Below are 25,092 nucleotides of genomic sequence, written 5' to 3'. Positions count from 1 at the left end.
CAAAATTTGGTTTTTTAAGCGGTAAATCATAATATTAGTTTGAATGGGAGCTTGGGAAGCAAGCTTGGTTACAAATACGAGTGTCGATTGAACTGAATTTGGTCCAATCCGATCCAGTTTAATGTGAGTCCATTATATATGGACCAGGTTCAATTCAATCTTATGAATAATTTGAACCATTTTGGACGAGTTCAATTTAATGTTTGGATCGTTCAATTTGTTCAAATTCACTTTAATTTAAATTGGTTTCAATCCAAACCCGATCTATTAACACCTATATTTTTATCTTAACTGGATATTGGCTTAATCCAACCAAATCCAATATAAATTTATTATAAATGGATCAGGTACAGTCCATTCTAATAAATATTTTAGACCGGATTAGTCCAATCCACTTATGTCTTTTTGGTCTGTCCAATCCATTTAAATTGATTTCGGACTGAAGAGGGTACAATCCAAAACCAGTCTATTGACACCCTTGGTTACAAACGGAAATTACATTTAGCATATTCAAGAATTCTACTCTGGAAATACTTGAGTGAAAACTGAGAATGACTAACTAATCAGTTCATTAAGTATAAGTTTTCTTCTCACAAGGATGATGGGTTTCAGAATTTCAGTAGATTTAAACATGGAAATTAAAAATGAGAAGAATATATAATTGCTTATAATCCGGCAGCCACACGCCTGAAAGCCTCTTGATCTGAAACCTTAGGGTGGAAGCCTTGCACAGAAACGACCAAGTTGTAGCATAAAAATGCCTGTTGTTCCCTAGATCCTTCGTCCGGAACCAGAACTCTAGGGTACGCCCCTGTACACCTTACAATTACTTCCCCTCCTTTAAAAATGCCAAACTCCGCCATTACTACCTACACCCATGGTTTTTAAATCATCATTGACCCGGACAGTTGGACTGTTCAGCCTGGGAACTGTTTAGACAATTCTGTTTTACTCTAAACTCGGTCTCTAGTCAAAAACCGTTGAACTGGTTAATGACCCATTAACCCGGATGGTCAAACTGTTGACCCATTCAACGGTTTTGGCCATATTTTATTTTTAATTATTTTTATTTTTAAATTTTTATTATCAGAACGGGTCATCCACTTCCCTTCCTTCAAAAACACCAAATTCTGCCATTACCACCTACATCGCTTTCCCTCCTTCAAAAATCAAAAACACCAAACCACATCATTATCACCCCATCATCCAAAACCAACTCTCCGTCATAAATTTTTCAGATCAATTTGATTCCCGAGTAGATGAAAATTTAAAGAACAATGAAAGGCAAAATCAGTCACAAAAGGGTGATTTTGGAATTAAGAAAAATTATATATGTCACGTGACATCATATGCGAACAGATTGTAAGGACACACTAATAATGATGGAGACGGGATCTGCTCCTCACATATGGGTATCTCACAGGCACATCCATTGTGCATTGAGAACATCTCTTGCGAATAATAACTTATAAGTACAAGAGATGTTCCCAATGCATAGAAGGATGTGCATGTGAGATTGGTGTGAGGCGCCTTGTGTGAGGAGTAAATCTTGTCTCCTAATGATAGGAGAGGATTTTGTCCATTCTCAAAATGTTCAAGGTGCTTTTAAGTAATTTTGAAACAATAGGGTATGTTTGTGTCATTTACTTAACCATAAGAGTAATTTAAGTATTTAACCTAAATTCTTATAAAATAAGGGTAAAAACAAAAATCTCCCCTGAAATTTCTAACAATAATAAAAACCTCCCAATTTCATTTTAACAAATACCTGCCTTGAAGTTTTCAAAAACTCAATAAAGACCTCCCTTCCATCACAAACCCAAACAAAAAATTCAGACTTATGCATCAAATTTTCCAAATGCTCATTCTATCATTTTATAAATTATTTTACATACAATTTTACTAAAAACTTCCTTCGATCTCTTTATCCTCTTTTAATCTCCCATCTCTAAACTCCATCCACTCAGTTTAAACGTTGTGTGATAGATCTCTCTCCAGTTGTTTCAGCTTGCTATGAGGAGATTCAGGGTTGGAGAAGGAAGGAAAATGCAATGGCTGATCCCGAATCAGAAACTATCAAACAAAGAAGAATGAGGAATTAATTGCACATGGCATTAGAAATCAGCATAACTTGGAGTAGGAGAAAGCACAGGAAGAAGCTAAAAGAGAAGCAGATGAGTCAAATCTTGTATAGTTGAGAAGGTGTCTGAAGAAAGGCTTATTATTATCATTACTGAACAAATTAACAATCAAAAGCAAACCAATGTGACAATCCAAAAACGTCAGAGTGTTCTAGAGGACGATGACTATGTCATTTGTGTGCATGAAAATGTATGAGAATGTAAAAGCTGTTTCTTTGATCTGTATTGCACCGGCGATTTTTTTTTTGGGGGGGTAAATCACAGGTTTCATTGAAGCTACGCTTGGTTTGAAGGAAAAGGTTGTAAAAGGTAGGAAAACCTTCAAATACAGCCTAAAAGAAAAATAGAAACAACAACATTAAAAATCAAACACAGTAGAAAAAAAAAAAAAGGAACAGAGAAACCAACAACCGAAACCGTAACACTCCTTCTAGTGGTCTCTACTCCTGCTACTCCGGCTGCTGAAAATAGACTTCAATTGCCGAAACCCAATGCCCTTCGAGATCCCCTTTGTTACCGCCAAGTTGCTCGGTTCCTCTTTGGCTTCTTAACATTTCCCCAATCCTAGCCAAGCCTTAGGGTTTACATTCTTCTCTTTTGCTCTGGAAAGGAATGTAAGAAAAAATGTAAATGTGTTGTTGCTTGAATGAGGGCAATTTTGATAATTTAAAATATTTTAAATGACAATCGTTAGGGTTAATTTCGTAACTTTGTAAATTTTCCGTCTGGGATAATGGTCGAAGGGAGGTTTTTGTCAAGGTTTTTAAAGGGGAGGTATTTGTTAAAATGAAAATAGGAAGGTTTTTATTATTATCAGAAAATTAAGGGGGAGGTTTTTATATTTTACCCAAAAAAAAAATTGATTTTATTTATACTTGTTTACCGTTGGCAAAGTTCAAACATTTGAATTTCTACGCAGGACGGCCGCTCGGAATTGGGTCTCGGACTCTCGGCGAGTGAGAGAGCGTGAGGAACAGGGAAAGAGATGGGGGAAAGAAAAATCAGACCTGGTTCTGGTTCCGGACCTTCTAATTGGTCATGGGCAGACGAGGTAGAAAAAGAAGAAGAAGCTCAACTTCAGCGCCTTCAGCAGCTGAAACCCAATCCCTTTGGCTCTGCAAGGCCTAGAGAAGTTGTTCTAGAGGAGAAAGGAATCGACTGGAGAAAGATGGATCGAAAACTACACGAACCTTCAAATTTAAGGTATTCATTTCCGTTTCGAGTTTGGCTTTTGGATTTATTCCTGGTCACAGTTTGCTGTTTTCTGCTCGTTTCCCTTTCATTTTATTCTTTTTTCTTCTCTTGTTTAGTGAAGAATCAAACATTATGCTTTCTTTTGGGGTTCTCTTGGGTTGAGCTAGAGTTTCTCAAATCTATGAAGGGTTGTGATCCAAAGCTTTGGGCTTGCCTGGATTAGGCCAGACTGGACAGAGAAACTGTGCCCATGATTCCCATTTTTATTTCAAACATAGCTTGAAAAAAAAATTAACATTCCTTGCCTGCTTTAGGGAGAATATTGTTTTAAAGGAAAATATTCCAGGACCAACACTACCAGCGAATAAAAAGCAGCAATTTCCCCCAAGGAACAAGGCCCCCGAACAGAATGTCACAAGATATGGTTGCGATAGAAGCAGAGCAGCTCCATTGTTGCCTCCAACTATTCAGAATCTTGGCACCTCTGTTCCACCTTTGATGTATCCACCTAAAAATGTCACGGAACTGGTGGAGGGGATGCAGCAGAAGCCTCACAACTTCGACAGATTGGACAGTCACCAACTGTTCTTCCAAAAGCCTGAGAGGCAACATGAACCCCACATCCAGAGGCAGAGAGAGAACAAGACCCATGAACAGGGGACGCAGTGGCCTTACAACAAGTCCAATGGACTGAGACTTCTCAGTAGCCGAGGTCCTTCATCCCAGAGATATCTCCAACATCCCGACAATGTGGACGACTTAATGGGTCAATCAATTGGGGCAGCCCATAATATGAGAACCATGAATATATCGTCAGCTCATAGAGAAATCAGAGATTGGGAGAAGAACATGGATTCTGGTTATAAAAGAAATAACTATGGACACGGACTGATGGGTCATCCGGCAGCAAATGACATTATCGCAAGGCCTTTCCCCAGACATGATTGGAGACCATCTACTGATGAGAGTGGTTGGGGAAACATGAAATATGAATACAGAAGAATGGAAGATACTGAGGAGTTAATGGACCCACCGCTAGCAGAGGACCGCTTCCCAGTGGTAAATCGTGGTAGGAGAGGACCGCTTCTGAAAAATGAGAGAGTGCGGAGATTAGGTGCTGATGAGTGCGGTTGGGGGAACATGAAAGATGAATATAGAAGAACGAAGTGTGTCAGGGACCAAGAGCATTTTGAAGCTTTAGCTGATGGAGTGGGGTGGATGGACGAGTCCAATTTGAACTTGGGCAGACCTGGCTTTGGAGAGCATCGTAGAGGTAGAAGGGTAAGATCTGCAATGGAGGAGGACGAGTGGGAGAATATGGAAGGCAACAGACAACCTAGAATTGCCAGAGGGAAGTTTGTGGATGGAGGGAGAGCAGGAGCCAGTCACAATCTGACAGCAGAGAGTGTTAACAGGAAATACAGGAAGAGTAATGGAAGCAAAATATAACCAAGAATTGCCAGAGGGAAGTTTGTGGATGGAGGGAGAGCAGGAGCCAGTCACAATCTGACAGCAGAGAGTGTTAACGGGAAATACAGGAAGAGAAGTAATGGAAGCAAAATATAACTAACTACAGTCAAAGAAGAATTTGTTCATTTCTTCCCCTCGCGCTATTTATTTATGTAGGAAACTAGCAAACAGACTAAGCAGTGTTATCTGTGTTATCTTGTTTTACGGAAGAAGTATCTTGATGTCATCTATTTTTTCTGCTAAAGTAACTTTTATTAATGCAACTAATTTTAAGGTTTCTAAGAACGTCCCTAAGCCCTTTTCTGTCTTCTGACTTTCTTCTCTCTTTGTCATTTTTGGGCGGGTGAGTTAAATGTGTAGGGGCTAAGAATATTACTACAGCCCACAGGATATTGAATTTGCTTTAATATTGAACATACGAACAACGTATCTGCTAGCAAATAATCACTCAGGGAAATCACTCGTTTGAATGGATAATCTTTCATGAATCCTTCCTTCTACTGAGTTATCGGGACTCGGGACTCGATCCGATAATTCAAGCAGTGACAATGGTTATATTTGCCACCTAAAGGAACAAAGCAAAACCAGAATCCTCTTTCTGCATCAGCCACAAGAGTACTGCATGATCAACGATATACCAGAATTCATGGAAGGTCAAATGAATTAGACACAGTCCAGAGTCAGGATGCCAACACAATTGTGTAAATCAAGCTATATAGTAATCACTAGGGGTGTCAATTGGGGTCCAATGTGAGTGAAGTATCAGTTTCCAATCCAATTCAATGAATATTTTGGACCAATTTGGACTGGTCCAATTTAATGTCTGGACCATCCAATCTATTCAAATTCATTTTGATTTAGATTGGTTTCAACCCAAAAGCCGGTCTATTGATACATATATTCTTATCTTATATCAATGGACCAGATATTGGCTTAACCCAACCCAATCCAATATAATAGATCAGGTCCCAATCCAATCTAATAAATATTTTGGACCAAATCGATCCAATCCAATATGTCTTGTTGATCCGTCCAATTCATGCAAATTAATTTTGGACCAGATGGGGTCTAATGCAAAACCAGTCCATTAACACCCTTAATAATCACAAGTGAACACACCATTGTGTTGGGAAGAAATTAAGTTTATCCACAAACTATTTCTCTCCCCAAAATAAAAACTTGTAGATATTCAGCTATTACAATTCCAAAAAAGATATCAACAAAAACAATCATAAGCCAAGCAAAGAGAGACACACACGATATTTAACGTGGAAAACCCCTCCAATGTGAAGGGTAAAAACCACGGGGCCAAGGAGACCCAACCAAAAATCTCCACTAATAACTTGAGGTAACAATTATAGTAACTCAAACACCACAATATGCTCACAAACTTAGAGCAAATACAGATTCTCAAACATACAAACGAGAATACCAAAAGCGGTGAAAATAACAGTCAGAAAAACTCACAAACGCGGCTACTATTTAGGCCACAACATGGAGACCTTCACTACTCCAAATCAGATCTCCACCGTTCCGATCGTAGGTTTGTGAGTTTCGAACAATCCCACCAAATTTCAGCCAAATCGAACCACAAATGACCCTTGATCAGAATAATTGATGAAGACTGCCGCGAAATGTTTTCTTTTCCCGAACAACTACGAGTTACTTCTGTTAGACCTCAAATAACCGGCGATTCAGAGCTCCGATCAAAGATCCGACCGTTCAGAATGAAGAAAAATGAGTTATCCACTTACTTTCCAAATTTCTGCTCGATCAGACGGTGGATCGGAAAGTTCCGGCCGTTTGATGAACTCTGCGCACTGAGAAATCTCAACAGTATTTCGATTTCTTTCTTTTCTTCTCTCTCTTCAATACGCCGCACGCAAAAGAAAATCTAACCCTAGTTTTTTTTTTTCTTTTTTTTTTGAAAAAAAAAACAGTTGGCTGAAGGAGAGTGGGCTATAATATGGGTCAATATCCCATAATGGGCTGGACCCAACACATTGTTCTTTACACATAGGACCCTGGCATGTTCGCTTGTGGTTGGTTACATGGCCTGGTTCACATGCAACAAATCCTGTGTCTTACATTACTAATCATGACTTTAGTAGTGAGACCACCACCCCAATGAACTTCAGATGATCTCTTGGAAGCAAAAATTCTACTCACATAGCATTTAGTTGCATATTAAGAATATTTTCTATATATGTATATTAAATTTATAAGAAAATGTTTCCAATGTGCAACTGGATTCCCATGCTTTCAGTCTATACAGAATTTTTGTTTGCAAAAAATCACGTAACTAGCTAGTTAACATTGCAGCAGTAATATGATCATATGAGGTTAGGAACATGTTACACTGATATTTAGGGTGCATTTGGTTGCAATGCAAATTTATTTGCATGAATGCAAATCTAGGTAGTCCAAATAATTTAGATGCAAATTCTGATTTATTTTTATTTCAAATTTTACCTTATTTTTTATTGTAGTAAAAATGGAGTAAAATAAGACCTTAAGTAAAAAAGAGTAAAACCTCAAACAAAATTAAACTAGAATTTACATTTTTTTTTTTCATTTGTACTCCCTTACATTTATATTAATGCAAACAAAATTGCACTGCAGCCAAATGCAGCATTAGCTTCAATTAACTGGCTGGAATCCCAAAAAGGTCTATAATGGGCCATTGAATTCAGTTGGCATCAATAGGCACATGTAAGAATGGTAAATGAGCATTTAGAAATTATTTTGACACCTGTCCCTTAAAATATCAGGCTAACATGGTTTTCCACGATTGGCGTATCCTCTAGGCCCTTGCAGGATTCTGATTCCAGGAACAATGAGAAAAGGGCTCAAACATGCTGATCCAATTTAATTGAACATAATTATTCAACTTCTTATGTTACCGAAAAGAAAACAACAAGGTTATGGCCGTTACAAGAGAATAGTCACAAAACACTGACCAAGAACAGAAAAAGATTGCATCTAAGAACTTGGAAGAAAAAGGAATTTGGTTGGTTTTGGGGACTGGGAAGCATTGCCTCCTAAGTCCTAACTTTCTTCTAGTCCCCGTCCCGATTCCCAAGTATTCTAATCTCTCTCTCTCTCTCATTTTATAGATAGCTAACACCTTCCCCACCGATAACTTCACCAATGCGGTATGCTAAATTTCTTCCAGTTCCCTTCCCAAGTATTCGAACTGATGCCTCTGGGCTAACAACTAAAACCATCCCAATACCCATGTTGAACGTTCGCCTCATCTCTGTATCATTTATCTTTCCAACCTGACATGAGAACAATTACCAACCAGTTACAAGAACATACAACCCAATAAAAGAGCAAAAGGGGATAGGAAAAAAAAAAGGGAAAATTGAACTCTTACCTCTTGGATCCATTTGAAAATAGGAGGAACTTTCCAAGAGTCTTTATAGATGGCGGCCCCAGCCCTTTTGGGAAGACTCGAGGTATGTTGTCTGTAAACCCACCACCTGTGATGTGGGCTATCCCTTTCACACCTCCCTCATTTATAATGTCAAGCACCTTTTTTTAAAAATCAAAAGATAGGATGATACTTTGCCAACCACATAATCAGTACCTAGTCTACCACAGCACTGACAAAATGATATGTAGAACAGAGGACAGAGGGTAACCTGATTAACATAGATAATAGTTGGAGCCATAAGAGCTTCGCCTAATGTGACAGGTTCTCCAGGAAGTTGGTCCTTTAAAGAAAGACCACTTTGGGCCAGAACCCTGTAAAGAAATCAAGAAGATTTGTCAAAGAATTTGAGTTTTTTTTTCTTTTTTTTTTTTTAATCCTAATAAGAAAAGAAAACTCAGCAAATTATTTGTAAGGTATGACTATATTCAAGACCTCAAGTCTGCACAAATAATTGAAGATAAGGTAACTAATATTGGAGTTTCTTATTTTTATAAATAAAGCAACTTTTACTACAAAGAAGTGAAAATACAATACCAACAAATCACCTCTAGATGATAGTACTGATCTGCTCTGCCCACTGTGCTTTCAAGGAAATGAATCTATTAACCATTTATTTTGTTTCCGTTCCTTTTCCTCTGCAGTATATTTTGGTTCTCATTGAACTCCCTCAACTTACAAAGAAATTTTCAAAATTCCTGGTTTCCATGTATTATTGATCTCAAACAACTACTAAATGAGAAGAATACCTTTATGCAAATTCTTAGCTGGATTGATGTGTCCTCTTATTATATCTGCTTGGCACGAAAATGAAAAAGATTTTAATCAGAAAACTATTTCAGTGCAATGGATCATTAACCATGCTAATTCAATCACTCAGCCCTCTGAGTCTGTGATTGATCTTTCTGAGTCTGATGTTATCCACAGTTCCTCTTTCTATTCAGTTAGACGCGAATATAAATTTCATTTTGTGTTCAGATGGAGGCACTATTTCAAAGAATTTAAGCTCTTTGGATATATTTATGTTACCCCCAATGCTTCTGTGATAGGTGCATTTGCTGAACGTTTTGACTCCCAAGGGCTAGTAGAAGAAGCTGAACTAATGGCTATTTACAGAAGATTACAGAAAACAGATCAAGAAGGACGGATCTATTTGTTAATCTGTTTGGACTCTTATATTGTTTTGCATGCTATACAAAATCAGGCTTCTCTACCTTGGACTTGTTTACATCCCTAACTCTAGTTTGAACTTTAGTATCTAAAGTGGGACCATGTTCTTTTTGTCATATTCATTGTAGGTTTAGCGTTCCAGGCTCCAGCACATGAAATGGCCCAGTATGCAAAACATGCTCGCCAAATTATGGAAGTTTTTGACTCTGCTCTAATTTGACTTCCTTGTATCTTTTGTCCTATGATATAGTTACTTTATTCAGCAAAAAAAAAAAAAAATCTATTAAATACAACAAATTAGTTATATGATTGTTCTTAACTGCCCTTAGCTAGAAGGGGGCACTCTATCTATCAAAATATAAGAAAACCATATCAAGTTCACATAAATGATTGGAAAATTTGCATTATTTTAGTGTGGCCAACCTTCTCACGAGAGAAAACCCATTAGAATGGACTCCACCTGATGGAAGACCAATGAGAATATCTCCAGCTACAATGTTTCTCCCATCAATGAGTGCATCCTTCTTAACAATTCCCACAGCAAACCCACTGAGATCATATTCACCATCAGCATAAAAATCTGGCATTTCTGCTGTCTGCAAGAAAGACAACTTTACACCAATACTAACAATTTTATATTTCTCTTCTAGCTTAGAGAAAAAGGCAGAAGCCCTTTTAGACTATCCAAATTTAATTGAATTTCAAATGAACTAACACTCATTACATGAATCCATATTATCAGGACCTTGAAGATGACATCAAACGTATCTAAAAAATAAAATTTCTAGAATTTCTTAGAACTCCAAATATTTTTTGATAATAAAAGAAAAAATTTGTTAAAGAAAAAAAGGAAAACTGAGTACAACCAATAAGGTGCTAAGATAGCACCAATCAACAAAAACAAAACAAGTGTACTCAGCTAAACAACAAGTAGGGCAGCAAGGCCACCAGAGAGCACAGCAAGAAACCCTTCTAGACAGCAACTCAGATTGCCCCCAAAGACAACACCTGAGTAAACAAGCTCAGACCTCCTTATCAAAATAATCTTCCTTCCCTCCTTCCTCATTCCAAATTTATCCCCCTTCCCCAACTATGGTCTTCTTAAGACTCTCTTCCCTCCTCTTCTCATACTCCTCAAAAGATCTTCTTCCAAAAGCCTCATCTCCCAAGAAGAAAAGACCCAAAGACTTGCCAACCTCCACCTCCCTATCAACAAGCACACTTAAATCTACTCTTCCTTGTTTCACCTCCTCCCCTTTTGATCCAACCCTCCTTGTCCTCTTTCCTCTTTTCCTCCAAAACTCCACTTTGATTCTGTAGAGAAGATGGGCCGGATGACCCATAGACTATGTGTCTTATTTTATCTCTTTATTTCTCTTATGTTATGTTTTTTGAATTATCTGTCCAATTAAGGGCCTCTCTGTAAATTACTAAAATTTAAGTTGATGAAATAGGCCCTTCTTTGTCTCCTCACCTCACGTCTTGCTTAGTGAATTTTGTAATTTGTACTCAGACCAAAAAATAGTGTGAGTCGTTTTGGTATATTTTTGGCATCGATGCTGCATATATAGCACCGTTTTCTGAGAAAACAGTAATTTTTTTTTGTTTGGAAACGTTACTGCCAGGTAGGACGTTTCCTGTGACAACAACAAAACCTTATGTTTGGTACCAGTGCTCCATATCTGTTTTCAGCACTGATACCCATTGTAGGAGGTTTACGTCACTACTACGTCGAATTCGGTATTTTCCCAGACCATGCCTTGTCAATTTCCAAGACATCATTTGAAACATCATTTTTTTATAAAAAATAATTCCAAATATATTATTATTTTCCGGAATACTGATTTTTCCAATATGACGCTGATGTATCACCGTTTTCTGGAACAACGACATCGTTGCCAAGCACTGATGGTCTCTCACTTGGGTACACAATTGGTATGTAGTTCCTGATTTCTAGTCTCATACAATTCCATCTGACGTTTAGACTTTGGGCTTTTTTCTTTAAAAAATAAAAATTAAGGAATGGAAGCATGGCCCAGGCCCAGGCCCAGGCCCGAACCGGCCCATGCCCTGACTATAGCAATTAGCAAAATACGCATTCGGAAGCATACATGTCCGATGAATTGCGGACCGTTGACACCAATCCCTTTTCCGATCCCGGATACATCTATAGTTTGTAATTTGAAATTTCATCCAAAGAGACGTTATGAACTTTTATCTTTTAGCAATAATTTTTGAATTTTTAATTGTTTATTTTAAGTTTTAATGGTGAACTGCGTCTCGTCTGTCTACATTTAATGCTCGAACTACACACCAGAGCCTTCTCTTACAAAATTCTCTCCACTTTCTGTCTCTCAGAATCTCTGCATCTGACCTTTTTCTTCCCCGGAACCTCGCCATTTCCCTCTGTTGCCTTTTATTCCCCCCCGAAACCCTAACCCTAATTCAATCAAAACTTTGGGGCGTTATTTAGCAAGGCCTCTCGACGGATCGACCGAGACATTGCATATCTTTCCTACCTACCATTCGTGTAAGTTCCTTCTTTTATCCCTTCAAAATTCCTTTTTCTTTACTCTGAAGAGTAGCTTTCTTGGATAAAAATGATCTTATAGTGAGATGGAGTGAGGTGATCCAGGTCAGTGTTTTGTTATATTTGTATCCTATTATGAAGAATATTGAGTCAAGTGAAGTTCTTGTTCTTGATCATTGTCATTTTATTTTCGTTTGTTGAAGCAAGTTTACTGGAGAAATTTACTGTAAAGACTGTTAATCCTGTGAGTAGAGATGAACTGAGTTGGCTTTTTTTAAGTTGTTCGATTCGATCATTAAATTTGTTGATTTTGATGTAATGATTATTCCCCTATTTCCTTCCCCTGGAGGAATCGATTGCTTATTTTGACGAGTGCAGTCATTTGAACTTATTAAGTTCTAAGCAATGTTTGTATACGAACTTTATGAAGGTTTACAAATAGAAGAGCTTTATCTTTGTTCAACTGCAGAAGAAATCATGTTGATATCAGCATTTTAGTCACTGCTTGAGAAAATGGGGATTGAGAAACAAAGTTCGAAGAATGGAGGAGGCTATGTTGGTGGCTTTCTTCAATTGTTTGACTGGAATGGGAAGTCCAGGAAGAAGTTGTTCTCTAACAAGTCTGATATACCAGGTACATTTATCTTTCCTATTCAAGGGTTACTATGATATATGCACTATTCCTTGTTTATGTATAGTCTTTTCTGGGATTCATAATGGATCTTCTTTCTTCTGGCATTTCCTGTAGAGATATTAAAACAAGGAAAGAAAAGTGAAGGGAATTTGCCGATGACATGGCTTCATCTGGTGTGTATATGCCTCTTTTTTCTTTTCCGTTTTTTCCTCCCTCTGATATAATACGGAAAGTGCATTTATGATTATATTTTGTTTTCTCATATTTGCAGGCTGAGGATGATGATATTGGAGGAGGGTCAAGTATAAAAGGAAGTAGTGATTATAGTTGTGCTTCATCGGTCACTGATGAAGAAGGCTATGGAACCAGGGCCCCTGGGGTAGTAGCTAGACTCATGGGATTGGATTCCTTGCCAACTTCTAATGTTGCAGATCCCTATTCTACACCATTTTATGATGCCCAGTCCCTTCGGGATTCTCACTGCCACAAGAAAACACTTGAGTTTCACAATGAGCGTGGAATTTTGCATTCTGGGGACATGTCCAATAAAATGGACAGTTTTTGTAGGAATCCTGTGGAATCAAGACCTCAAAAGATGGCCAACAGGCCTATTGACAGGTTTCAAACCGAAACACTGCCTCCAAAATCCGCTAAATCCATTCCGATTACCCACCATAAGCTTTTGTCTCCTATCAAGAGCCCTGGATTAATACCAATTAAGAATGCAGCTCACATAATGGAGGCAGCTGCAAAGATTATTGAGTCAGGGCCTCAACTTACAATTAGAGGCAAAATGCCATCACTTGGCTCTACTTCAGTGCCCTTGAAAGTTCGGGATTTTAAGGAGAAACTGGAAGCTGCTCAAAGACGACCCTCTAGGCTTCCTGAAGCATCTCAAAGAGTTGTTGAACCTAATGCCATTAAGTATCTCAAGGGACAGTCTCTGAACAAGAGCTGGAATGGAACAGAAGATACACCACAGTTCAGGGCTTCTTCAGATTCAGATGAAAATAACTCTTCTGGCCTGAAGAATAAAGGGAAATCCATTTCACTTGCTATCCAAGCGAAGGTCAATGTTCAGAGAAGAGAGGGTCTGGCCTCAAGTAATAATAGGGTTTTGTCAAGCCAGAAGGAGCAACTTGATGTTAAATCAAACCAGAAATTGAAGAACCAGCCAAATGCTCAAAGGAATGTCCAGAGGAAATCTTCTATGCAAAATGCATCTGGAGTCCTCAGGCAGAATAACCAAAAACAGAATTGCAGAACGAATAAGGACAAGGTCCCTTCAAAGCTTTCAGGTAATAATCAACAAGGTAGAAAAGATCTTTCTGGAGATACTTCCTTTGGACGAAATAAAACGTTAAATAAGGCTGGAGGGCACTCCAAAGCTGGATCTAGGAAGACCAGCTTAGAGGCTACTGACATTGAAAAGGAGGTTCCATCATCCAGAACAAATAGTTTTCGTCGAAAGAAAAGATCCATTAATGGGGATTTCCACATTGAGAAGAATGGGGTTATTAGTACTGTTTCAGTTGATGAAGATAAGAAACCTATCCAGTCCAATGCAGCAAGAGATGGACACCCAAAGTGGATGGAAGATAATAGTAGGAATGACATGGATGTAGTTTCATTCACATTCACCTCTCCCATGATAAAATCTATTCCAGGATCACACTCCTCTTGTCAGATTGTAGAAAATAGTAGTAGCTCTTCTTTAGATTCTCATAGTAAAAATCTCCCTGCTGCAGCAAAAAGTTCCAAATTGCCTTCCCTTGGTTTAAATGTGATAGGAGGTGATGCCTTGAGTATTCTTTTGGAAAAGAAGCTGAGGGAACTGACATATGGAATTGAGTCTTCTTGTTGTAACATGGTCAAAGAAGGAACTGTTTCTAGTTCTGCATCTATGCTGCAAGATCTGGTGTCTGCTCTAAGTGCAATAGGCACCACTTCAAGAGAAGCCAACAAGGTTTCCCAACTTGGGCTCCACACAGACAATTTTGGTAGCATGTATGATGCTACTTGCTCACCAACTGATGCTCAGATGCTTAAGATGAACCATAGCGTCCAGGTATGATGACTAGTTCATGCTCTTAATCTCATGTACTTAAGCTTTATTTATTTAGTTGCTGTTGGTACACTGATTAAATACCTAGAATGCAATTTATTAAATGTTTCAATAGCCTAAATCAATCTCCATATAGACTTTGCCTAGTAATGTTTTGCTTAAGGCTTTGTTTGTTTCAATACAAATGAGGTGAAAAACAATTTCACTTTGAAATATTTCATCTATATGTCTTCCCCTTATTATGGTGAATACTGAATAGTGAGAACAAAGTTTTCTGCCTACTTATATATCAAAGTAAATTCAGCCTAAGAAAAAATGAAAAAAGAAAAGAGAACTTGCTAGCAATTGCATGGTTGATTTCTTGGTGATACATGATAAAGGAGGTCAATTTATATATTGATTTGTCTTAAAGTTTTACTATGTTGTATCATGAACGGTGATACTCTGGTCAAGTTCTAGGAATGGAAATTTCTTCAAGCTAATTCAATCTATGTATAGACTTTTTCTGTTGTTTTTCCCTTGGGAATAAAGAAAAGAGTTGAACTCACCAACAGTTATACAAATGACTGGTTGATTTATGTCATATTAATTTGTCTTATAATTTTTCTCTGAGATTTTGTGGTTTACTGTATCAAAACAATAAGGGCAATAAAAATAGAAAGTAGATTTAAATGTTACCAATAAATTTATCATTGAGATGCTGATGGGGTCAACTATACTAACCATTGTCATTCTCACTAATACCTTCGAACAACTGTTTAGGATTGGCAACATAAGGATAGTAGTGACTTTGCTTGGATTTCAAACTCCAAATCAGCACTTATATGAAGGGATTTGACAGAAGTTTTTCAACCAGCACCCGATTTGACATGATCCCCTGTGATCTATGCTTGCTTGCCATTGGCAATGCACAGCATGAGGATAGTCTAAAAGGTCCAAATTCCTTTTTCTTTTTTTTTTTCTTTGATATTTTCTCTGAAGAAAGCTCATAACTGGACTCTAGCCTTTATTCATCTGAATGGATCTCTCAGTCACTGAGTAATATTTTATCATTGTGAGTTACCCTTTTCTTAAAAAGAAAAAGCACTATCTAATTTTGTATTATTGTATTTCATTCAGTGATTTAAAAGGCGTGTCAGGCCAGGCATGCACCTCAGTTTGATGCTTTTTTGCTTTTTTGAACCTAGCAGTTGGGCCGGGAGCTCTGTCCCTGGACCCATGTGGCATGCCCCTCGAGGCAAGCCCAAACAAGTCCATGTTAGGGTCCTAAATTCTTAGTTCTCATATAAAAAATAACGATTTTATCTTTAGTTTCCTTTTAAGAAGATATTTTATTGAAATGAATGAACAAACAACATTACCAAACAGGGGGGAGCTGCCTTCTTAAAAGGCAATTAAATTTATAAAGTCATTATTTTTTGTGTGAGCTGCCTTCTTAAAAGGCAATTAAATTTATAAAGTCATTATTTTTTGTGTGAGAACTAAGAATTTTAAAATAACAGGGGTGTGGCACAAAGGTGGTTCGTAGAATCAGGAATGTAATATGTTTTACATCACATTAGCTACTTTAAGTAATGCAATTGAGTAAAAAAAGAGATTGTGGGTTGCTTGAAAATGTTTTATATGCTTGATTTTATTTTTAAATTCACATTTGAATATGCTTTACATGTTATGCTTATGTATTTTAATTTTAGATAATAGGTTTTTTAAAACATTTATTTTAAAATTTAAAGTTCATATTTTTTATTAATATTATATTTAATATTTTTTTATACTTTTTGCATTTTTTTATTTTTCTGACATTTCTTTTATTTTTTAGCATTTTATTTTATTTTTGCGCCTTGCTTCAAAAAGGCGCATGCCTCGGGCACAAATTGACCCCTGCGCCTTGTGCTTTTAAAACACTTTGCTTTGTTTATGTAATGGATGCAAATGCTATGAACTTTAGTCTTTGTTCATTTGTAGCCTTCCTTATATAACAGGAATGCTGGCAGACAAGCTACCTGAGAGATTAACTAATCCTAGGTTGGTGGAAGAAGTATGGAGAATTGTTTTGGATGTTGAGGGTAAACTAGGGTTAAACAGGTCTTATTATTGGGGGCTAAAGGAGGGCCGAAATGGTACAACAGTGATCATATGACCCAGGGGAATATGATCCCTACTGAACCAAGGGAGAGTGTCAGAAGTCAGAGTTTGTAGAGGTTGTTTAGTGTTAGATCATGAACAATTAGTTCCTGCTCTCAGATCATATTTTGGGGAAGTGGGTAATAGGGGCTTAAGAAGGCTGGTCAAACGGTTTAGGTGCTGGAAATGAGGATGGACTAAAAGGCTAGAAGAAATCAATTATTACCCAATTTGTCCCTGTTCAATCTCTCTCTCTCTCTCTCTCTCTCTCTCTCTCTTTGTCTGTGTGTGTGTGTGTGTGTGTGTGTGTGTGAAAAATCTGGCTGCTCTCAGAATTGAACCCATTTTCTCATGCTTGTCAGCTCAAGGTTATATACAGTTTTGTATTACTGAAAAAAGGTACATGGATCTAAATACAATATAGATGACCCCAGAGAGGTTATGTTATTTAAAAACACTTCATCCAATCTCCCTCCATAACCCGTTCCCCCCCAATTCTGGCTAAAGTGGCCAAGAGGCTAGAAAGAATTTAGAGATAGTTTCTCTAGAAGGGGATGGGAGATAATCAAAGATCCATTTGGTTGAATAGGAAGATATTTGCTTGCTCCCAAAGGTCATTAGGAGAGTTGGGAATCCACAGAATAAAGATGATGGATGCAGTGTTACTTGGAAACTGGCTTTGGAGTGTTAATGATGATGGTTGAGAAATGATGACTGGGATCCAGGAGTTGGGACATCCCAACTCAACTTATGATTGTTCAATTTCAATCTAGAGATATATTCAGAAAGCATAAATCTCCTTCAGTAAAGGAGATTTATAAAATGTCAAGAAAATAGGCATAACCATATTCTGGCTAGACACATGGTGTGAGTGTAATGGCACAGGCCCCTCGTTAAATGTTTTTTTTTTTTCCAAATTTATTTGCACTTGTGTTGTGCAAAGAAGGGATGGTTGCACATAAACTTGAAGATGGGCTAAATGGTGTTGTCTAGACTCCCAGGCTTCATAGAACTTGTAAAATTAGGTAATGGAGGAGCTGGTGGAGCTGCTAGGAAAGCTACAAGGGCAGTCACCACACACTGAATCATGTGATAAAAGTTAAAAGAGATAGGAGGCAGTGGGGGCTTTGTGGTTAAGTATTCTGCTAATCAGCTAAGCTCAACTAGCATTTGTAAATCCCCAAACAAGGTGGTAGAGGGTTATCTGGCACCATCCAGAACTGCTTTTATGTTTGGACTACGGTGTGGTGAAATGAGTCACCAAAGGCAAGCTTTTGAGCAAGGATGTAACCATATCCAACCCAGGATGCAAGTTCTGCTATGCTGAGTTGGAGAGAGTTGAGCACCTGTTCTTGCACTGCCCAACCACCTACCTATCAGATATGGTCATCTTTTCTTAACTCCTTTAAGCTGAAATGGTATGCCCATGCATTCAGGGAATAAATGATATGGACATTTTTCCTGTTGCAGTCATTGAGAGGAAATAAATAGAAGACTTTTTGATAAAGGAAAGGCAGGTAATGAAATCTGAAAAGGAGTGGTGTGCAGAATTGATACTTCGGTCTTGAAGAAGGAATCTTTTGATGTGCATTTCCATTATATTATTTCTGTTAATGTTCTTTTCTTAGTTGTATTTGTTGTAACCAATCTGCATCTACTTAGCCCCCACTCTTGGTAGTCTAGCTCTGTCTGTCTCTTGCCTATATATTCCCTTGGCTTGTGGTATGCATGTCTATTTCTCTGTACTAAGAAGGCCTGTTAAACCACCTGAAATGAGGTACCAGTGGTCAATTCACTCTTATAAGCTTTCTTTTACATCCTGGAATGATGCATTATAATAAGATGGTATGTAAGGTTATGGATTAATCACTGTATTGGTGTTCTATGTATCTAAATGATCTAACTCTTACCATTTTAAATAAAATTTATATTACCTTTTTTTTTTCAAAAAAGATCTTTATTAGCATTTTTCTGCCAACCAGTGTCTTATTGGCAGTGCCCCCACTCCTGGTTTCTCCTTTCCTGCTGTTTTTAAAAGTGTTCCCATGTACTTGCTCTTCAAAGAGCATTTAGAAATTCCATTCTTCTATTCGTTCATTAGAATTGATTTGGCAGACTGTTGCTAAATACTCTTTTTCAATATCTACAGATAATGTCCCAAACTGTTGAATTTTATCCCGTCATTCTCTTGCTTCCAGTATATTTTCTACTAGCAAGCAATTAGCATGTTGTAAACAAATAAGAAATGGGTTATTTCAGGGAAGACTGGCACACTTAAATCTCATTGATTCTTTATCCTATTGATTCTTCAGGAATTTTACTGTCTTGATACTAATGGCAAACAGTGAAATGATAGATCTCCCTGTCTCAATGCTCTTTTCCACTGATGAAGCCAATAGGAGTTTCCATTACCAATGACAGCTGGACCAAGACATACCTCTCCTACATTTCATGCTCTATTAATTACCATCATTTGATTTTAGTATTTATATGAAAAATGAAGTTACAATTGCTCATTCTGTTATTTTCAAAAAAAAAAAAATGCTCTTTCTGTTCTACAAAGTTATCTTTTTATGTCAATTTTTGGTTTTGTATGCTACTGTTTCCTTAAACATTAGCTGTTTCTGGAACAATATCTTATTTGGTGGCTTTACAATATTAATGTTTTCAGGGAAGGGAAGTTGTCTTTGAGTGTAGCAGTAGTAACAATGAAATGAAAAAAGAATTAGATTGTCGACATCCTAGTCCAGTTTCCGTTCTTGAGCCTTCCTTCTCGAATGAAAGTTGCAATTCTTCAGGCAGTGGAGACAGTGACAATTCCAACGGTAAAAACATAAACTTATGTTATGTATTGTAGTGCTGCTAACTGACATTGTATTATTGGAGCTATTACTGACGTTGTATTATTGGAATGGGTTCTCTCGTTTTCCAGTCAGATGATTTTCAGCATGCATGTTTTCTCTTAGTTTCATGCTGTCTGCTATTGTTTTTGACTTAGGTTTTCCCATGTACATGTAAGTTGTTTTTTTTTTTCATCAAAGAATTACTTGATTGTCTATGCTTCTTTTCAGGCAACATGCAGAGCTCATCTGTTCAAGGTCTGGAGGTAGTTAGTACATCATCAAGGGTGTCTCAATCAGGGGAATCTGAGACAGAATTCTCTGATTCAGCATCTTCCACGTGTACTGAGACAATAGGTGGAAAACATGTAACTAAATTAAGTGTGCCAAATAACACAAGTTCAACCAAGTGGGAACTGGAATATGTGAGGGAAATATTGTCTAATGCAGAATTGATGTTCAGGGACTTCACATTAGGTCGCTCTCGTGAAATCATAAGCCCTCATCTATTTGACCAGCTGGAAAGTCAGAAAACTGGGTTGAGAAATGTGCGGGAGAAGGATTTTAGGCTAAGGCGGAAAATAGTGTTTGACTGCACCAGTGAGTGCCTGGACTTGAGATGCAGGCGATATACTGGTGGGAGCTGCAGAACATGGGCCAAAGGGGTGGCTATGGTGAGAAGAAAGGGATGGTTGGCTGAAGAAGTGTACAAGGAGATTTCCGGGTGGAGAAGCATGGGAGATTGGATGGTTGATGAACTTGTAGACAAGGATATGAGTAGCCAATATGGAAGGTGGCTTGATTTTGACATCGAGACATTTGAATTAGGTGTTGAGATTGAGAAGCAGATCTTAAGTTCGTTGGTTAATGAAGTGGTTGCTGATATCATGTTGATTTGAGATGGGTTGTGTTTCATCAATCAATACACTAGATACACGGACCTTGGTCTTCTATATCTGTTACAATTGAGACCCTTGTATTGTATCTGTTTTTTTTTTTTATTCCTAGAATCACAGGAAAGCTGGGAAAAAAAGTTTAATTGATTCAGAGATTGAAGCCAGCATTTGCAGTGTATCTAGTGTATCTCTGTTGTTTTGATTTTGACCATTACTTGAAAAAGGAAACCTATTTTTTCCAACCATGTAATCAATAGAATAGAGTATTGATATACCACCATATTGTATTAAATTAAGTTTTTGAATTTATCTCTTGTTCTTGTGCACTAGTGACAAAGGGTGAGTCCTATGTAGGAGAGACATCACCATCCACCGAAACCAAAATATCTGATCAACATGGTAACATCATCTTCAACCACCACATGAGAGTATCAAATCAACTCAAGCTAAACCTTGCGTGGAGACCGGAGAACCAGAACCAATTCAACTACCTCATAAGGTTGTAATTTTTTACTTAAACCTGTTTAAATTTGGTTTGAGTTGGTTCGGACTGGGTAGAACTGGTTCCAAACCACTAGTAATCGGGAAAATAGATCAGGAACCAGAGACAGCCCATCTATACCCGATCCCGTAACCAGAACTGGTCTATTCGGTCGGGGTCCATCGAGTCCATTAGGTCTGATCCGATCCATTGACGGCCCAAATATCATCTAGACACTTGATTTCGGTTTCTTGTTGCAGACTTGGAATTTCAGACCAAATCCCTATTAAAGGTGGGTGGGGTGACGAGGAGTGTACAATTCACAGAATCGTATCTTTTTCGAAGCCCAGAATCGTATCTTTAAATGGGCCGAATATGGACAATAAATCCCTCATGGGCTGTATCTACCATCTAGGTGATATCCACACTTTACTTAGGATCTGAACAAGATCCAATTTACACTACAACCTTCAAACAACGATCCGTGAGATTACAGTGGGAAAATTGGTTCGACTATGGTACGGGTTTCTAGTTCTCTCCTAAAATTAATTCACCTCACTTTCATTGCATCACCCCGAAAATTGTGTTATACTTTATTGTCCAGGAATGAAATCGTGCATACTGTTCTACACATTAGAGCTAGAATGTTAGATACAAGAAGCGATCCAATGGTTACGAGGACAAGCTGTAATCCATGTTTTCTTCTTTTCTTGGGATGGATGGATAAGATTGTCTGGTGGTGTTCGGCTCTGTCAGGCGACAGTGGATGGCCCCACTCGATCCCTGGGGTGGGGTTCGGCTCTGTACATATCTACCATTGCATTCACGTGATTTGATATTAAAAGATTCTAATCCAACAGCTTTTGTCTATAGACTGAAAATCTGAAATACTGTTTGCAGAGTATCAGTCTGCTATACCAACTACAGAACCCAAGGATTTTTAAAGGGTAAATCCATTGTACTATCGGGTCAGTGACAAATTCCCCCCTTAAATTTTCACTTTTGCAATAAATATCAATGACTGTTAAGTCAAGTGATGGAATACGTTAAATTATCCAAATATTCATCTCAACTTTTCTTTATTTTTAACCAAAGTACCTTTATCTTCTCGAAATGAAACTATCTAAAATAACAAGAATTATTTTATAGGCATAGAATTTTTTTCTTAATTCTTATTCATTTTATTCACATGATCGTCTCTCTTTATCTTTAAATATCTAAATTATTCATTCCTTTTTTCTAATAAATCAAGAAAAATCAAACAAAATCATAAATTTATATTAGGAAAAGAAAACTCTACGCTCTAACATTTCATTTGAATAATGAATCTGACCAATTGAGAGTACTTCAATGTTATGTTTAAAAAATTAATCAAATAATAAATCATTCAAATAAATAAGAAAAGGGGTATTTAAAAAAATTAAATAACCGAATAAAAATATATATATTTTTTAATTTAACTAACGAAAATCTAAAAGAGAGATATTTATTGCAAAGTAAAAGTTATTAATAAATTTAGGGGGTATTTATTAATGACCCCATAATACAAGGGTATATTTACCCATTTTTTAACCTCCAAGAAGGATCCAGCTGCGTGAGAGAAAGTCCTTGTCACGAAAATCAGGCCGTGCGAGATGGAATCTTCAAGACTTCAACTCACAGAGATGAGAGAATAACCCTTTCTCTATCTTAAAGCCTCTAACTCTTATGTTGGCATCGTGCAACTGCAACCGTCGATTTCCTGAGCAGCATTGCAGCGGCTTCCACCTGTAATTCCTCCTCCTCCTCGGAGAAACCAAAACAAGGTGATCATCATTTCTCATTTGTCCGTCGTCCTCATCACTGAAATATCTACTTTTCATTCGGGGTATAATAGGCTTTTCCTGGAGTACGGGAAGATATACTAATATAAGGTTTTAATGATATAATAATTAGGCTAAGAGGGATTATTTATCTGCGTAAGTGGGGGTGGCCGGGCCTCGTACAGAGAGCCCAAAAGTCAGCATCATACTGGGCTGGGCCCATAAAAAAGATTCAAGGATGGGAGGAGACGAGGAGGCATTGAGAGCAACGCATCGAAAATCGAACCCAAAGCACGTGCCACATCGTGAGTGTATGAACGTGACATCACCCCTACCAAGCGCCGAAGGTGCTGCCCCCTCCCCATCCCGATCCCTACTCTTCTGTCGATGTTTCCCTTTTTATCCTTCCCATGCATGAATTTCTTAAAATTCCAAAGTTGCCCTCCCCAAGGATATCAAGAAAGCTGATAGTTGAAGATCCGTAATTCGGCATCAGCACTGGGGAGTGGGGACTACTATACAAATTTGCCACCTGGCCACACAAAAATTATAATTAAATCCGTAATTAATAAATAGGGAAAAGGGTATAATTGTAAAATGAGTAGAAAGATATGGGAGGGAGGGCATTGACGATATATAAGAATATAATGGAGGGCATTTAAAGTAAAATCGCCTTCTGATCTACTTACTACTACTAGTAGCTTTCTGCAGTATAATTATTGCGTGTCAAACAAGTAGACGGTTCCTCTCCCGAGTGTCTTGCTACTGTCGCCAGAAGAAATGGTGCTCGAGAACGCCAACAATGGCGAAAGCAACCAGAGCTCGGAGACAGAACTTCGGAGCCCTAGCAACGGAGAGACCTCCGGTGCTGACCAAACGCAGCGCTTCACGGAAGAGATCGACAGTACTTGCTCTACTCCTTACGTTAGTGCACCATCAAGTCCTGGACGCGGTCCCAATGGCTACTTCTACAGCGCGCCTGCGAGTCCAATGCATTTTGTTCTGTCCTCTGCTCCTGCTTCTTCCTCTGCTTCTGCTTTCATCTCTGCCTCGACGGACCTTTCTGTCTCTGGATCTTTTGAGTTCGAATTCTCTGCGAGGTTTCCTTCTAACGCTTCTACCGCCGCTGGATCCATGATATCTGCGGATGAGCTGTTCTTGAACGGCCAGATCCGGCCGATGAAGCTGTCTTCTCACTTGCAGAGGCCTCAGATCTTAGCTCCGCTGCTGGATCTTGAAGTCGAAGACGAGGATGAGGAAGGTAAGGTTTCGAGAGAAACAGAGTTCGAGAAACGCGAGGAGTCGTTGACGAGAGGGAGAGATCTGAGGTTACGCAGTGGATCTCTGCACAGGAGGGCTAGATCTCTGTCTCCTTTGAGAAATACACCGTTCCAGTGGCACGAAGAGGAAGAATATCAGGAAGTACGACATGCCGGCGAGCTTCATCCTCTAGACTTGGAGGATTCTGAGAATAAACAGGCCGAAACTCAATCGACGGGAACCACGCCTTCCGTTTCTGCTTCTTCGTCCAGGTCGTCCTCTTCCGGAAGGAGCTCGAAGAGATGGGTCTTTTTGAAGGACTTCCTCTACCGAAGTAAAAGCGAAGGGAGAGGGAACAGTAAAGAGAAGTTCTGGTCTTCGATTTCCTTCTCTCCTGCTAAAGAGAAGAAGTCTTCATCAACATCTCTCCCTTTCTCTTCCTCGAAGGAGAAGAAATCTTCAGCGGCGCCTACAACGGCAGAGTCACAGAAGCCGAAGCGGAGTCAACAGGTTTTCGCGAAGAAAACTGCTGCGGGTAAACCAGCCAATGGCGTCGGCAAGCGTCGGATTCCCCCGTCAGCTCATGAGCTGCATTATACGGCAAATAGAGCTCAGGCGGAGGAGATGAGGAAGAAAACGTTCTTGCCGTACAGACAGGGACTGCTGGGGTGTCTAGGGTTTAGTTCCAAGAGCTACGGTGCTATGAACGGATTTGCCAGGACTCTGAATGCAGTTTCTTCCAGGTAAACTTGTTTCAGGGTTAGAAGACGAGGTCGAGATATTCTGTATAGTTTTCTTTTACCCCCTTTTGTTTGAAGGATTCTATTTATCTCTATAATTTTGATGGGTTTTCTCTTTTCTTAAAAGAGAAGTGTTCATGAAAGAACTAGCTTCTGCAAAATGATGAAATTATGGAGTTTTTAAATCCCCAATCTCCTTGAAAAGCAGGCCCATTAATCTACAGATTTCATTTCTCCTATAGTTCACTGTTACCATTTGAATTGTATCTTCAAGGGAAAACATATATAGTAGAATTCCATTTTCTCCTA

General features: G+C 38.4%; 3 protein-coding genes and 1 pseudogene across 5 annotated transcripts; 3 read left to right on the top strand and 1 right to left on the bottom strand.

Annotated features, from left to right (window-relative positions):
• Positions 1–3,035: 3,035 nt before the first annotated feature.
• Positions 3,036–5,090, top strand: LOC148861360 (uncharacterized). Its single transcript, XM_088982696.1, has 2 exons — positions 3,036–3,344; positions 3,650–5,090. Exons 1-2 carry the CDS (start codon positions 3,127–3,129, stop codon positions 4,782–4,784), a joined length of 1,353 nt encoding a protein of 450 aa, XP_088838822.1. The 5' UTR covers positions 3,036–3,126; the 3' UTR covers positions 4,785–5,090.
• Positions 5,091–7,915: 2,825 nt separating this feature from the next.
• On the bottom strand, positions 7,916–11,116 carry LOC148861359 (phosphoribosylformylglycinamidine cyclo-ligase, chloroplastic-like; annotated as a pseudogene).
• Positions 11,117–11,535: 419 nt separating this feature from the next.
• On the top strand, positions 11,536–20,809 carry LOC148861358 (uncharacterized). 3 transcript variants are annotated; one of them, XM_088982513.1, is made up of 7 exons: positions 11,698–11,941; positions 12,149–12,185; positions 12,411–12,575; positions 12,690–12,748; positions 12,847–14,643; positions 19,436–19,589; positions 19,836–20,809. In XM_088982513.1, the coding sequence occupies exons 3-7, from the start codon at positions 12,455–12,457 to the stop codon at positions 20,501–20,503; spliced, it is 2,799 nt and encodes a 932-aa protein (XP_088838639.1). In that variant the 5' UTR covers positions 11,698–11,941; positions 12,149–12,185; positions 12,411–12,454; the 3' UTR covers positions 20,504–20,809. The 3 variants fall into 3 exon arrangements, with proteins under 3 accessions (XP_088838638.1, XP_088838639.1, XP_088838640.1); XM_088982512.1 differs by lacking the exon at positions 12,149–12,185 and having other exon boundaries at positions 11,536–11,941; XM_088982514.1 differs by lacking the exon at positions 12,149–12,185 and having other exon boundaries at positions 11,820–11,941; positions 12,372–12,575.
• A 2,675-nt stretch (positions 20,810–23,484) lies between these two features.
• LOC148861357 (uncharacterized) lies at positions 23,485–25,092 on the top strand. Its single transcript, XM_088985901.1, has one exon. The coding sequence runs from the start codon at positions 23,564–23,566 to the stop codon at positions 24,788–24,790; it is 1,227 nt and encodes a 408-aa protein (XP_088842027.1). The 5' UTR covers positions 23,485–23,563; the 3' UTR covers positions 24,791–25,092.

The sequence above is a fragment of the Nelumbo lutea genome, chromosome 4 (genome assembly GCF_056320005.1).
Source record: "Nelumbo lutea isolate HS-2025 chromosome 4, American lotus-T2T, whole genome shotgun sequence".
NCBI lineage: Eukaryota > Viridiplantae > Streptophyta > Magnoliopsida > Proteales > Nelumbonaceae > Nelumbo > Nelumbo lutea.
The sequence above is the reverse complement of the archived record's forward strand: the minus strand, read 5'-3'. Positions and strand labels throughout refer to the sequence as shown.